The 16,534-nt window shown below is 38.3% G+C and overlaps 1 protein-coding gene across 7 annotated transcripts in view; it reads left to right on the forward strand.

Moving 5' to 3' along the window:
* The window catches only part of RAPGEF4 (Rap guanine nucleotide exchange factor 4), a 150,952-nt gene that overhangs the window by 100,176 nt on the left and 34,242 nt on the right, over positions 1-16,534 (forward strand). For all 7 annotated transcript variants that reach the window (XM_030277473.4, XM_030277476.4, XM_030277472.4 and 4 more), the window contains 7 exons: positions 808-991; positions 5,830-5,914; positions 9,744-9,804; positions 10,543-10,619; positions 11,731-11,877; positions 12,346-12,461; positions 15,534-15,622. In XM_030277473.4, coding sequence (XP_030133333.4) covers positions 808-991; positions 5,830-5,914; positions 9,744-9,804; positions 10,543-10,619; positions 11,731-11,877; positions 12,346-12,461; positions 15,534-15,622 — 759 coding nt within the window. The remainder of the gene's footprint in view (positions 1-807; positions 992-5,829; positions 5,915-9,743; positions 9,805-10,542; positions 10,620-11,730; positions 11,878-12,345; positions 12,462-15,533; positions 15,623-16,534) is intronic.

The raw sequence follows: 16,534 nt of genomic DNA on the forward strand, positions 1-16,534 counted from the left end.
TTATTAAATGTAGAAGAGCAGCTCTATTACAGTAAACTTGCATTTATTGTCTGTTGTGCTTCCCATATGCCAGGGAGAAATTTCCATACTGGGAAGGCAGATTGTTTCTACTGCTGCCTTACCCTAAGGGCTCTAACTTGAATTCCTGCCATATATTCCCTTGAACTCTCCAGGGCAAGCTATTGCAAGCTGCATCACAGTATCCAACTCAACACATCACTCTGACTTGCTTGGAAGACCAAGGGCTTGTTCTTTGCAATATCATAGTGTTACTTTGGAGGTCTTTTGGCAGTTCTTCCATTAAGTTATTCTACCTGGATACAGATCAATGAACTTGGCCCTGGGGTTATACCTTGATGACATACATTTCTGCTACATCACAAGGAGTTTAGTTGTTTTTGCTACCTTTTTTCAGGCTGTATAAACATGTAGAGCAAAGTGTTTGTGCTAGAGAGTATCTCTTAGAAATTACTAGTATAACCATTTTCCCCAGTGTAGTTTGTTTGATTAATTGAAATAGGTTGAAACAATAAGAAAACAGAACTAATGAAAAATCATATACATGTTATACACACCCACAACACACTTATATGGAAACCTTTTGGAAAGTATTTGTAGTACACAATTTAAAAGTGTACCCTTCAAGCTACATAACATGAGAAATAGTTTCATCCTCTTACAGTTTTTCTGTAGCTTTCTTTCCCTTCTTAAATAATCTATCTGTAACAAACATGATACTGCACAGATTTCTACAAGGTTTGCTTCGTTGAGGAGCATTCAATATTTGATGTGTTATTTTGTTTTCAGTGGACCAGGAACACCATTTTCAAGACAAATACTTATTTTATCGATTTTTGGATGATGAGCGTGAAGATGCCCCTTTGCCAACTGAGGAGGAGAAAAAGGAGTGTGATGAGGAGCTACAGGATACTATGCTGCTTCTCTCTCAGATTGGGCCAGATGCTCATATGAGGATGATTCTCAGGAAACCGTAAGCAGAATAATGAGTTACTATTATGGGTCTTCCTGGTGACATGGAAACAAGAGAAACCTATGTTGATTATTAGCCTTTTTTTCAGCCAGCTTTACAGTGACTTCAAAGCCAGTATAAACTCCGTTTGACCCTCCATTGAAGGCAAGCATTAAGCTGGTAGGGTTTAGTGGCCATGGCAGACATATTTTACTGCTAATTAAACACACTGAGAATAAGGAATAACTTAAACTCACTTTCACTGAAGATTTACTTGTAAGGGACCATTCAAAACAGGCAAGTACACAGGGCTGAATCCTGCTACCTTGAGGCCATTGGCAAAGTTTGTCTTTGCTGTGTGAGAGGAGTGGGCCCTGCCTACAGTGTGAGAACATTGTTCATAGCAAAAGATTTTTGAATCACCTAACCCAACTACTTGTTCCTGTTCTGTTTCCATCTGTATACTTTCCAGGCTCCATTCCTGTTTAGATCACAAGCTCATTTCAACAGCACTTTTCCAAAACTTGCTAAAAGCATTGAATTTCCAAAAGTGCCATCAAACACTTGTGCTTATAAAAACATTAAACACTGCCATGCAGCAATAGTTTTGACGTATGCATTCTATTTCTTATCCTTATTAGAGATCTAGTCAACACAAGCAAAGGAGCACTTGCTCCCTGTCATACAAAATACATGGACAAGCCAGACTGAGAGCAAGGTGTTTCCATACACCCTTTAGGGAGTCATGGAATTGAGATCTTGTTTCCTTACAGACATGTCCTGTGCCTTTTGCACTGAGGAGCAAAAGTGAGCTTTTGCACCTCTGAGCAGACACCAGTCATTGGAGACTGAGCAATGCTGTTTGTGCTGGGACCCTGCTTCTCTGCACTTTCTCCTTTGCCTCAGGCCAGCTGAGCAGGTCATCTCTTGGAGAATTTCCCTTTAGGTTATCGTGGGTTTTGGCTGCCTACTACATTTGCTTTCTGTCATGACTTCCAGAACAGTAAGTATACACTAGCAGGATAAATACTGACTATCATCTGGACTTCTTACAGAGAGCTGAAAGGCTAGAAGGATGCTTTGGAAAGTACTGCTCTTCCCTCTGTATCGTCACATGCACAGCATCACCTGAAAGAATACTAACACGAGATTTTTCGTGGAATATAGTGAGGAGAACGAGGTTTTCTCAAGACTGATATTCATCTGACATCTTTCCCTATCCCTGAAAGTGCTTATTTTTGCAGCCCTTTGCTCACTGAAGTAACTGTACTGCCAAGTACCATATTAACTACTGTTCTAGTATTCAGTTTACATACGTAATGATTTTGTTAGTTGAAAATCCTCCCTGGACTGAGCTTTAGCAAAGCTGTTAAAATCCTTATGAATGCTCAGAGTCCTGCTAGTTTTGACTAGACACTGTTACAGCTGCCAAAAGTTCAAAGGAATTGTCAAGGCTTCAGAGATGCTGACTCGAGCTGACCTGAGCAGGACCCACAATTTTCAAACCAGCACAGCTGCATTTTATAACGGTAACCATTTCCAGAGAGGTTGCAGAACTCAGATAATTACCCTGAAAGAAATAAGACAATATTCTTTGATGAGAAGATTACTTTGAGAATTTGATTGTATAATGAAGCTGTTGCTTTGAAAGGTACTTTCTATTGTTCGAAATCTGAAAATCTCTAACAAAAAGTGTCACTTGTTTTGACAGTCAACTTAAAAAATTCTCTGTTTATTACATTAACTGCAGCATTTTAACTGTCAAACTATGAAAGAATGTTCTATAGTTTAAAAAACAGAATAGAGCTCAGGGAAATTTTTGGCACGCTCTTGTTGCTATTGTGGTTTTTTTTTTTTTTTCCTTTGGAAACACATATACTGAATGTGAAAATAGCTTTTTGTGAAGTAGCAAACACAGCTCTCTGCTCCTTAAAATGGCTGGAGCACAGGTGCAGACCTTGCTCAAGTCCCTGTAAAAATTACTGTAGAATTAATACAGCTCCTCCTTAAGTGTTTCTCCACTTCAGTATGAAAATATGTCCTGATGGTAAACCCTAATTTAATAGGATCCTATAATACAAAGCTAAACACAATAATAACAGGAGTCTTTAAAGGAAGAATTGTATTCATCCAACAACAGTATTTAGCTCAGATAATGTTATGGATTACATTCTTTTTTTAATGCCCTAGCCTAAAGTAAGTAAGCAGTGTGACTGAAATAATAAATCTGCATTATATGTTCTTGGTGGCTTCACTTAGCACATTTTTTTCTCAGTAGAGAGCATTTGACACTTAATCACAATGTTACAGGGTCTCTGATCTTTTCTCTTGTTCTTATTATCTGAGAATTTTCTGGTTAGTTGTACAATAAAAATAATCAATGATACTGCTTGGACATATATGGCTTATCAATGGCAGAGTACTATGTTATTGTCAACATCCTAGTCACAGAGAAACTCGATGTCTCTGACCTTGGTAAATTCTCCAAGCACTGAACAGTTTTTATTGATCACTTAATATCACCTGAGTTCTGTCCATTAATGTATACCCTTGTTCCCTACCTATTTCATTTATTATCCGCTCTATAACCAGCTATTGCTGGTAGAATGTGTCCCCTGCAGAAACTAGGTCTTTACACAGCAGGATCCTACAAATCAACATCAGTGGGTCACCACACAGGTTTTAAAGACACAGTGATACCTAATATCTCTCCACGTGACATCTGCAGGAGCAGAAGTAAAGACTAGGTACAGATATCTGCTACAGATTTCAGTCCTTCCAACATGCTAAAGGAAGCAAATGAACATGCTGAAGGAAGTGTCCCTTTGTTTTTATGATAGAGATCTGATACAGTAAGACATCATCCTTGTATCTTTCAATTTAATGTAGAAATATTTTGTTACACCATATTTTCCGAAACATACTAGTTTTGCAAGCATGTTATAAAATTAAAGTTGCTACTTCCCTATTATTTGTTAAAATCCTTACTTTTTGTTTGCTAGCTAGTATTGTCTTAGTTCTATGCCATACTTAATTAAGCTGCCCTGCATAAATCACTAGGAGTCTCACCCTTGTAATTTCAAGCCAAATTCAGAAACAGAGTATTTTGAGTCACTAGAGGGCATAGCAGCACCAAACCAATTTCTGGTCTTTCCTTAACAGTTTGTTTGATTCTATGTGAGGAAAGAGTAATTGGTTTTCAGTCTAAATGTGTCTTTAATCTGGGCAATAATAAATGCACGTCATTGGTAAGTGAAGAACAGAAGAAAAATAAAGCTTGCTTAGCAGAGATGTCAGTTGTCCTTATGTTTTCTGTGACTTCTCCAGTGCTTCTTGCATCCAAAAGAAGTCTCCATCCAGCTACTTTTGTAAAAAGATGCAGTATAACTCCAGAGTAACAGAGCTGGGTACTCCCTGTGTCTCACACAAGATGTAGACAGACTGTTGGATCAGGAGGTTACCAGGCAGAAAATCTGTAGGGTGCAGTAATTCTTCATATGGCTTTCCTGATCCTCTAGGTGCTAGCCTCCTATAATACTGACATTTTAGGAGAAAACTTCTATCAGAAAGGCTCACTGTAGATTTTTCTTTTAGGGCTGTCCAAGGATTCAATTGTGCTGTTAATTCTTTTGACACCACACATTGCAGACAGCAGGGTTTAGAACTGTGCTTGTGTAACAGTGGAGCATGTAAACCTTCTCATTTGGAGCTCCTGCCCTCAGACTGGACTTCCTGTATCCCATTTCCTCACATCTTAAATTCATCCTCTTCCTTATGTGTTCGTTGTTCTTTTCTTTTGTTCTTGGTCCATTAAATTAATTACTTGTAATCTGCTTTTCACAAATCTAAACCATATTGTTTGGAAGGACTTAGTCCTATGAAAGTACCTTGAAATAATGCTTTAAAGGAAGCTTTTTTCCTGTGTGTGTCCGTCTGTCACTCCAATGTGCTGTCTGAAATTATATGACAGGAGAATTTGTTCTTTTAGAAAATAATGTTGTATTAGTGTAACTGAATAGAATCTTGTGAGTGGGAAAAAGATTGGGAGTTACTCTCAATCTCCCACAACTCCTCTTGTGTGCTGTTTAGTAGATCCTCCAAAGCATCTCTGACACACTGCAGTCCCCACAGTAATTGTATCCTTCTTTAGCAATCAGAAAATTTTGGGTAGGTTACAGAAATGCAATTATTTCAGCCACAGTGTGAGCCTCCTTACTACTTCTTGTGCTAGAGAAGACTTATTCCTTCATCAGTGCATGCTTTTTAGTAATGGCAGCTTCTTGTATTTTTCAGTGAGAGAAGCTGAAACTACTGAGTGGTTCTTATTTACCTTTGTGGCTAAGCAGCAGCACACAACATTAACTGCAGAGCAGTCGTTAGCTGTCCTCCAAGATGCACTGCTGCATCTCCAATTTGTTCAGCAGAAGTTCGCACACTCCTTTACAAACCACTACAGCTGTGTTTGCTACAACTAATTAGTACTGCATGTGAAAAATAGTGCATGCCCTATTCTCAAGAAAGGAAAGGAAAGGAACAAATCTTTCTGTACCATTTCTGATTTATATGACCATTTTATACATATATAGACCACTTGATTTAATCAGAAAAGCTGCCTAATCAGGATCTCTCTAAGGTGGTTGCCATGGCTGCTGCTCAGTGTCATTCAGGTAGCATTCACAGAGCTTCCATCCTTTGTGTGTTTCAGTCCTCCAGCCAGAAACCTCATTCAGTCCCTGTTTAGTGAGGATGTACACTTCACCAGACAGTTCAGCAGCATTTTGTATTGTTCTGTCCTTCTCTGAAGTATTTATTTTGGACATTTATTGCATTTAGTTATCCCTTTTATCTTCTCTTTATAGCCCTGGACAGAGAACTGTAGATGACTTAGAATTTATATATGAAGAACTTCTCCACATTAAGGCCTTATCTCACCTTTCTACTACAGTAAGTAGTTTTAAAAATTATAACTCATCACCAAAAGGGAGGCTCAATTTTTACTTCTGTTTTTTATTAACTTTTTATTGAAGTTGGAGAGCCTGTAACCATTTTCATTTATACTTTCCATGCAAAGAATTTATTCCATCTGTGAGAATCACCCAAGCACTGTGCAGGTGTAGGTTGTCTATTTCATATCAGATATAATTCTCTTCAAGTATTTCTGCACAGCCCTGGTCCCCCGTGCCACTGTCTGGGTCTCTGTCCATGTGTAAATGAAGGTACTGGTACTACTGAATTTTGCAGAATTGATTTCTGTGAGGAGTCTTGGCTTGAACCAGTCAGGAGGAGGAATAATACTGTGGAGAAAGGTGCACTTTGCAGTCCTTCCTGGTTGGAGTTTGGTCATTGAGTGAAAGAAAGCTCATCAGACACTTTCTGACGTGGTCAAGAACAACACAGAGAACCAATTTAAATGGAATAGACAGGAGAGTGCATCTGTTTAAAGTCTCAGCATACACTGTGCAGACAACTGAAACAAGCTAAATAGCGCTTTACTTGGTAACAATAAGATGTGGATGCTTTCAGAAAAATGAAACCAGTCAGCAAATAGATCCATATTTGACAATACCTTCTTCCGAATCTCTTGTTATTTTCAGTTGTTCTCATTTAGCCTGGACAGATGCAGCTAATTATGAAGCTGCATTACAGAAAGATAGTACTCCATGAAAACATATAAAAACCTGAACTATGTTTTTCAAAAGAAAGTAGGCATTTGGAGTTGGTATCTGAGTTACATTGGTGTTAAGGAAACTTCCCAGTTTGACCATTTGTGAGACTCTGGCAGTCACACTCCAAACACCAGAGACTGTCACTGCTGGGGCTGGAGCCCCTTCACAGGGGGTAGCTCCAGTGACCTGGCGGGTCCTGCTGGACTCCTGCACATCCCCCACTCACACAGCCAGAACAGGTTTCCTCACTGCTTCCACCCCAGGTTTCCCACAGCACAGCCTTGTATGTCTTGCTCCATAAAGCAGTTTACTCACAGTGCAGTGACACAGAAACAATTCAAGCTGGTGCTTCCAAGGAGGGACCCCCAGTAAAGGAATCCCTGGGCTTTTATCCTCTCACCATCCAAGCATTCACAAGTCTCACCCTTCTTCCCATGTCCCGTGCTCCTGCTGTGTCTCCCAGTGTCCTTTCACCTGGCTGGTGCCACTTGTGCAGTTTGCTATGACAAAGGTTGGCAGTCCGTGGCCTCTTGTGTCTCTGGGCTCCCACACAGAGCTCAGTCTGCAGACAAACTGCAAACCAAAGTTCCTGCAGAGTTATCTGCACTAGATGTATTCCTCAACATGGGAACAGACATCCAAAAGCCTTAAAAATTCCTGGAATGTAGAGAAAAGAGTAATTAAAGAAAGACTACTGTAAGATCCAGAAATGACCCTTTAAATGTTAAACAAAAGAAACTACCCAGTATAGATATTAAGATGGAGTGGAGAAAATTCTTGATACTGCGGACATAACCCAGAAAAAAAAAATTGAAACACAAAATAAAATACTTTCAGCTCAGAAGAAAATCAGACTTGAGGTCAGATACCACAGCAAGTACCATATGGAACAAATATGGCAAGTGATACAAACTGCAAAAAATACTTGGCAATTTGAAGTTCACATGATTCCATATTTTTAGTAAGCTGGAAATGCCAGCTTATTATGTGCATCATGAACTAAAGCAGAACACAGAAAATAAGATCAACTTAGAAGAAATCTTCAGAGGAACAACAGACAGTATTGCTTATATGAACCAGGAGATTAATGACCAATCAACTTGAAAGGAAATGGAATGTTTAATTTATTTTAAGTAAGGCATAATTCCTAAAGTAATAAGTTTTCTTGATATGCCACAAGCAGTAGAAAGTAAAATTGATAAAACTCAAGTCTCATGGTGGTGTACTGCTAGAGAAGCCTGTGAAGTTAATGTAAGAATGAAGAGCAATTATATAACTCAGTGTTAAAAACAAGTCAAACCTTGGGCTTCATCAAGTGGATTCATTCACAGCAAAGGCCAATGACTGAATCAGCTGAGAAGATGTCTGAGGACATAAATGGATAGGAATGATCTCTACAATGAGCAGAACAGGGCTAATGGGATTGTATTTCCTGGCCTTATGAAAGTATCATTGCCTTTGATCAGAAGTTATAAAGGAGTTTGGTGAGCTAAGTGTTACAGAAATCACAGGCCTCTGAGTGTGTTCACTGGTCAGTGTACTTGAAGAAACCCGTCCAAGCACCTCTATTCAGCTCTCTTTTTCTCCAGGCTTCAAAAAGGGAGTGCTTTCCCCTGGTTGTCAGGAAGGAGTTCTAGGAGAGGTGGCTAATGTGGTATGTTTGTACTTGGTGCCTGAGCACCAAGGTTGGGTGGGTGCCTTTAAGTACATCAGTGCCCAAATTTTTCCACCCATCTTAGGAGATGCAGCCATCAGGTTCTCATTTGGATTGTATCCAGAATTTGAGAATTCCTTCCCAGGTGTTTCTGCATGGTCTAAATTTTTTTTTTAGATTTAAACAGATGAGACAGTGGTGTGAAAATACTACTAGTAAATAGATGTTGAAGCCACCTTTTGATCTGTATTTATCATGGTTAAGTTACATGGTAGTACCTCTGAAAAATGTCTTGTCACCAGCTGACATTCTCCAAATAAATGAAGTCTGCTGCTTGGAAATTGGCCTCTAAGTTCTTGGAGACTCGTTGGTTATATGAAGAGAAACATAAAACGCAGGAGAACTCAGGATCATACAAGATTCCCAGTGCTGCTGCTATTTTGTGGCAGTAACACAGTGTTTACAGTGACCAAAAGCAGTTGTAAGCAGTTTCCCACTAGAGACAACTGCCCAGTCAGTCAGAGCTAATCACACCAAGGGCAAAACAAACCCAGCAAGGAGCTGGCTGACACCAAGGGCAGCGTCACATTCTCCAGTTCCTGGAAGAGGTACTCAGTTGGATGCTTTGCTTGGGAAGCTGTCAGGCAGAGAGGGAACTCAGCAAGTCCAGATGGCTGTGCTTCACAGCTCGACACAGTGCAAGCACAGACTTACGTCAGTCTGAATCAGATTCCTTGGGAGATAACAGGAATAATTACTCCATGGAGTAATTGAAAATCCCTAGCTATCTTCTGTAACAGGTTAACTATTGCCATTTGAAACTTCCTGTCTTGTTAATTGTTGATGATCATTTCACATGTGTGTATACACACATCTTCACATGCGTGGAGACCCATATCTTAAAGATGCCCTTGTCTGATGTAGCCCTGATTTTTAAAAGTGTTTTCTTTTATAGTTGTTTTGAAAATCTTAAAGTTCTCATAAAACTTCTTCAGTCTTCTGATCTATTTACATATTTTTACTGGAGTTCTCATGCACTGTTCATGTAAATAATGATTGTTTTGCATTCTTCCTTGTGGGAGGAGAGAATTGATAGACTGTCGGTTTGACCAGTGTGGCTGGAGAGGTGGTAATTCCATCCTCCAATCCATGGTCACCTCTGGAATTCTATAAATATCAGATGCTTGAATAAAATGCTCTCTTTTTGGCCTTTGAACATACCAAGCGTTTGTGTACTTCCTTCGTGTCCAGTAACGACAGTCTGAGCCATGTGGAGCCAGGAAATGTAGCTTTGTAAAGCCAATCAATAGGAATGAGGAGATCAAGTGAAGCAGACCAATAACTGATCAATGATGCAGAGGGAAGGAGAGTACAACGGGGCTATATTATGTGACCTCATCACCAGGAGGAATGAGATACACATAATAACTATAATTTCTCTTTCTATTTTAAGGTAAAACGAGAATTAGCAGGTGTCCTCATTTTTGAGTCACATCCCAAAGCAGGAACAGTCTGTAAGTAAATGGAGTCCTGTCAGATCTTTTTCTTATCTGTGCTGTGAATATTTAAAGTTTTAATATTTTAATGACAAGAGCAAAACTTGGATGCATTCTTCAAACTTGGTGGTCTCTTCATGTTTAAAACCTAGGGTAATAAGTGTTAGCTTAGTCTATTGCCAAATGCAGGGACATTACCAAAATCAATTCTGTATCTGTGCTTGAGTGTACGTATCACAATTTGGGTGTGTTTTTTATCTTGAATTTTTAATTCAACCAGGCTCTGTTTTAAATGTATTTTAATATAATCCTGTATTAAAAAAAAAAAATCTTCCTGCACAAAGTAAAGGATTTTAAATGGTAGATTACTCAGACATGTATACTGAGACATTTTAGCAAATGAATAGTAAATACACAGTCACTAGAGAACTGGGTTAGAACATGGTGCTACTAGTGGGATCCAACCTGTGTGCTAATAAGTAATTGATAACCTGACATATTGATAAAGTAGTTGTTGGAACTGTCATAGAAAAGAAAAGCAACTTTCACATCAGTGTAATAAAATAACTACTATATGGGTATGAATTGCTTTTCTAAATTCTGAAGGCAATTGCTTTTAAAATCATAATATGCCCTTTTATAAGGTAGGCATTTTTATGACTGTAGAGTTACCTGGAATTTTATTGGGTGAAGAATCTGGCCCATTTAAATTTTGAATAACTATATTCTAACCATAAAATCTTTTCTCTCTTGTAGTATTTAATCAGGGAGAAGAAGGTACTTCTTGGTACATTATCCTAAAGGGATCAGTAAACGTAGTCATTTATGGCAAGGTACTTTTTTCAGAAGCTATTTTATATGATTGTTATTATTGAAATTATAAGAGTAAACTTTGAAGGAATACAGTTTAATTTAGAGCAAAATTGTTTTGTCTGACAAAATAAATAGATTGTTATTTTATTAAGAAATGATCCAATGGTTTCACTGATTATACTTCCAGTAGATTGCTCTATAATTTTAGGATATATTACACAGTTTCTGACTATAATCCATCATAGTTCCATCAGTATCTTTAGGACAAAGTAATTTGCTGGAATTTGGTGGATTGCCAGGCTTCTCTCCCACGGGGGTTTTGCCCCATCCCTTCACTACCATGTTGTCATGCATTTGGATGACTAACTGTTGTCATGCATGTCTGACAAAAGTACTGCTTTGTGACTGGTGGTTCTCAGGGTGGACGAAGCTCTTCCAAATTTATGCTAGCTATTAATTTTAGTTAAGCCATAGACCAAAAGGCATCTTAATTAAATTTCCTGTTTATGAGAGAGATTTTTCAAGGCAAAAAAGAAGATCTTGGTAACAGAAATCCCTTGAGTCTTTAAAAACCCTACTTCTCATTGATTTCTCATTCAGTGACTGAGAATCCTCCATTTGAAAATAAAACATTTCACCAAAACCTAGCACAAGGGCCCTAGTGCTAAGTCTGTTCCTAAGTAATACATATTTAGCCATGTTTTTTACATCACTTGGTAGGCCAGATCCTCTCTTACTGTGAATTGGAGGAAGAGGAGCACTGCTGATGTACAACAGCTGGAGATGTGTTGTTCTGTGTTACTTCTGCAAACTTGATTGTGTTTTTTAGGACGTCTATAAGTAAAACACAAAACAGTTGACAACTTCCTGTCTTCAGCAGGCTGAGAAGAGTGCTTCAAGCTGAATGCAATTTCAGAGAACAAGCTTATTCTTTTCTGTTCTTGCCTCTCTTTAGTAATAGTAATAACCAGCTATCAAGTATTGTTTTCTAGTCATTATTTTGGCTGTTGATTTCCTGCCAAATAGATTTATTTTGGTGTTTGATTGTGAAGTCCAGTGTTTGTACAAGGACTTTCAATAGAATCCAGAGTAATGATGGGGTTTTGCATGTAAATGTTTTGCTCTGTGCAGGGTGTGGTATGTACTCTACACGAAGGAGATGATTTTGGCAAGTTAGCACTTGTGAATGATGCTCCCAGAGCAGCATCCATTGTTCTGCGGGAGGACAACTGCCACTTCTTGAGAGTAGATAAGGAAGACTTCAACAGGATCCTTAGGGTAAGAGTGGGAAAGGCTGCCCTCAGTGGGGTATCAGAACTTTTAAGTTTTTCTAGAGGCTGTAATTTATATTAATATATTAATATTAATAAACTTGTTTGTAGTATGCCTAATTGTGGAACAGAGATGTGACAGTCTGGAAGGTCACATAAAGAGATTACATTATATATGGCAAGCTGTGGAGAGACTGTTTTTCAGCAAACTTTTTTTTTAATTTGACATCTCCATAAAATGGAGATTTTTAATATAGTTCTTGCGCTAGTCTCTCCCACAATTCTCTGCTTCCTTCCTCGGTGCCAGTGCTTCCTTTTTGATTTTGCCCATGAGGAAAACAGAATAAAGACAGAAAAATACAGAGGGAAAGAACCAACACCAGTATTTTCTGTTTGAAAGTCATGCAGTTTGTTAGAGTAACTAATAAGGCAAATCAAGTACTGTCACATTTATTGAAAGTAACTTGTCTTGCAGGATGTGGAAGCAAATACAGTAAGACTCAAAGAACATGACCAAGATGTCTTGGTGTTGGAGAAGATCCCAGCAGGAAACAGAATTTCTAATCAAGGAAATTCACAGCCACAGCACAAGTATGTTTTCATTCAGTAGTGCAAATGTCAGACAACTATTAACCTTTTAAAATGGTACTATTATCCAAACAATAGAACATTCCCTTTCGGTGGAAGACTGCAGTGCAGATAAAGGTTTTCTTTTTCTAGTCATCAGCACATGCCCCATACTCAATAATATATCCATTTCTACCAGCACACCAGCTCTATGTCTTTACACAATAATTCCCTGAAGATCTCAGTGTAAATACTTACCTCAAGAAATAGCTTCCAAACAGACTAAGCATGGAGTTTGATGAAGCTCTATTAATCTGAGTTACTGTGTAAAAGATGTGAGGAAAATACATTGTTTTATTGTTAAGATATTTTTATTTTGCATTTTGTGCTCTAGATGCTAAGAAGAGTTTGCTATGCACAATTTATATACAATACAAAAATCTCACGCAATGAAAGTTGCAGAGCTTATCTTACAGAGTAGTTTAGCACTGTAATAACAATATTAACTATATTTTCCTTTCTTACTGAAAGGGACAAAGTACAATTCTGTTTGGATACTACTGTGATAAGAGTAGAGTGAGGCTATTATCATTCTGAACCTTGGTAAAACCCCTAAAGGCTTTGTAAATGTGTTATTTGCAAATGGATACACAATTTTCTTCAGAAGCATTCAAACAATTTCAACAAGTTTTGAATCCTTTACCCTGAACCTCACTTTCTCTAAAAAAAGAGACAATTTATTGTGCAATACTTTGGGTACAGTTTTTATATCATCTGGATTTTCATATACTTATTTTATCTGCAAGACTGAATGCAAAGATTTATAAAGATCTGTGAAGGTTGCATAAGCCATTCCTTGCGTTTTATATACACATTTCACATTTTTCAGGAACTTCTATTTCATTTTTCACTTGATCTATTAAAACATCTAGAAAAACAATCTATGCTACCAGGTAACCATGTACTCTTACAGAAATTTTTCTTTGCCCAAATGAGGGGAACTTGACTGTAGCCAATGGATTTGCACAGCAACTTGGTCATAGGTTTAAATCCATTCTCTTGGGTCTGAGACATTTTTCATGCTTCCAAAAGTGAAAGTTCATTTGAACACTTTGAAACACTGCCTTCCTTGCAAAGTCTTTGCACCAGTGTTACTTGTATTATTTAACATTTTCTTTTTCAGAATTTGATAAAAATAGCCAGAGATACTTATGGTAAATGATTAAGTTAGGCCTTACATACCAGGAATATTTTCAGGTAATGCTCAGAATTTCATTTCTGCAAATATTTTACTTCTTTGGTCAGGTTTTGGGTACTGTAAATATGCCAGCAAGGGAGCTTTTGCTGATAACTATGACCAGTAGACGTAAGTTACTCAAAAGAGGAAGTTACCCTGAAGGTTCACTGTCTGCTTTTCACTAGTTGGATTACGTCGTTAATACTGTGTTGGCAGTGTCTTTATGTTTAAAGTCTTCAAAGGGAGTTCACTAGGTTTGAGGATGACATTTCTTTTCTTAGGAAATATAGTAAGTGGCTACATTTATGTTTGAGAAACCAAACCAAAATTACCAATGTTTTTTGACTTCCAGAATGTGTTAGTTGAGTGTTCAGAACTTCTGAAAATGACTGCCCAAAAGAGAAGTCTATCAGGCACCTCATCTCAGGAAAGAACTCATTTTTTCATCTTAGCCTTGAGGGAAACTTCATTTTGGGAGCAGATCCTTTTGGTTACAGTCTGTATTCCAGTGCCTCCTCTGTGGAGGAGACAGAGCTCCTACACAGCTTCCTGAGCTGTGCTTTCAAGCAGTGACAGTTTCGCTTGGGAGGACTGGCTCTGAAGTTATCACTCCCAAGATCTAACTCTTTATGGGTGATCACATCATGCAGGATGAATTCAGCAGCCCTGCAAGTCACTTCACTGTTCATTTTCACTTTCATATTCAGAGTACAGCAACCTGTGATTTCTCTGCTTCACTCACTTAGATACTTGGTTAGTATCTCTGTGAGAATGTGCACTGGCTTAACAAGTGTTTGTGTTCTTGGGACATCAATACAGTTCTTCCAAAGAGGTTGGCAGGTAAAAGAACTGTGACGGTCAGTGCTCAAAGTGAGGAGGAGCTCCCAGGAGCTCAGCTCCACCACTTATTTCTCAGCAGGAGCAGAGTATCTTCACTTCTCAGGGTTTTTTCCTTTCTTTTTTTTCTTTTATTTTTTTAAAGTTTCGTACTTTATCAGTTGAATTCCCCAAAAAAAAAAAAAAAAAAAAAAAAGAGAGAGAGAGAGAAAGAAAAAAAGATGCAAAGATTGAAAGAATGGAGGATGGAGGGAAATATAAAAAATTCTGATCTGTGAGAAAAGAGAAAAACAAAGATGACAGGACAAGTTTTCCAATATCATATGATATTCTGTTGGTACTTAAAATCTTGCCTGTGTTTTTGCATGAAGCAGAAAAACCTGGCTGTTGCACCAGTTCTCTCGCCTCACTAAACTAATTCCAGGAAATGGTACAATTCTCAGTTTATTGACTTGAAACACTTACTTCAGCTATGCAAGGTGTTGCACAAATTTGAAGATACCGTGTGCTATTTCATTATCTGCCCCCACCTTCCCAGACCAACCTGTGTCAGTGATGCTGAAGGAAATTGTTTCCTTGCTGTGACACTGATACTCACTGGTTCTTCTCACTTCAGGCTCATAGTGAGCCTGTTAAGACCTTTTAATGACTGCAAGTTGCTGTTGTTATAGAGATATTTATTCTCAGTGGAGGAGCATTTCTACTTGTACTTCTCTGAGTTTGGACAACTGCAGCTCTGGTGATTGTTGTGTGATTGTGGTAGTGTTACACTGAAGTACTTGTGTGGGGAGGGGGCTGTTTCTTGTCCCTGGGCAGGGTGGAGAATGTCACTGCTCCTAGGTTTACATGGGGGAAGCCAGCAAAGCTTGTGAGTGGTTTTGTCCTAAGCACACAGAGATTCTGGTCAGAGCAGGTGTTTGGCACACAGCAGCACAGCAATCCTGGTCTTCTTACTGGTACACAATTATTTCTTGATTAGCTCTTTTAGCTATGAGATGCTAACTGCTCCTTTCCTCCCTCAGGTATATTGTGATGTCAGGAACCCCAGAGAAGATTTTAGAGCACTTTCTAGAAACTATGCGCCTTGAAGCAACTTTAAATGAAGCAACAGGTATCTACACAGCAGAAGCTGTTTTATCATTACCCCATAAGATGGATTTGCTGTGGGAACACTGCTTTGAAAAGCCCCTGTACTGGTGGTTTTCCCCAGAACTGTCTGCTGCTCTGAAACAGCCCCAAGAGAATTAAGGAAATCCAGAATTAAAAAGAGCAATCCACTTTTCCAAGCCTGCTCTATTGTATTTGTACTTTAAGGTCATAGTAGAACAAAATCCTCTGAGCAGTTATGACTTTATTTAGGCACAACCATAAGGCCTGGACAGAGCACCCCATTAGTAATGGTACTTCCTGTTCTGGAGGTCACGTTAATATTGTGAAATAGCTTGATACCTCCAGACATTACATTGTGCTGGTATAAGTATTCTCAAATCTTCACATCACATTTAAAGTATCACAATTTAAATTTTGTGTTTGTGATATATTCCCATATGCAGGGAAAAAAGAATTGTTACTCAGAGGAGAACTTGGCACAGCATGGGCTGAGTCCCAAGAATGCAGGTTGCTGCATCTGCAGTTAATGGGCTGCTTTTCATTAGTGTAAAAAGAAGAGAGAATTTACATCTAGGGATATAGATATTTGCAGACTTACATTTTAGTAAGTATTTTAACTTTTGAAGAATCAGACACAAAAAATCCTCCTAATTGTGATAAAGTAATGCATAGACATATATTAAGCTACGTAACACTGCTTTTGCAAGTTCTTTTTGCAATATAGATGTCTGCTAAGTATATATTCAAAAGTGTTCTTAAAACCAGTTAATTTGTTATTGACCTCATAATATTGGAGAAACCTGTATAGGGGTCCATAAATGATGGAATTAGTGAAAAATTACAGAAATCCTTTTAAAGTGTATGCTTTCACTACATTAAAGACAGAAATAAAAGAGATCATTTTCTTAGATAC

This window comes from Taeniopygia guttata, chromosome 7 (assembly GCF_048771995.1).
Source record: "Taeniopygia guttata chromosome 7, bTaeGut7.mat, whole genome shotgun sequence".
NCBI lineage: Eukaryota > Metazoa > Chordata > Aves > Passeriformes > Estrildidae > Taeniopygia > Taeniopygia guttata.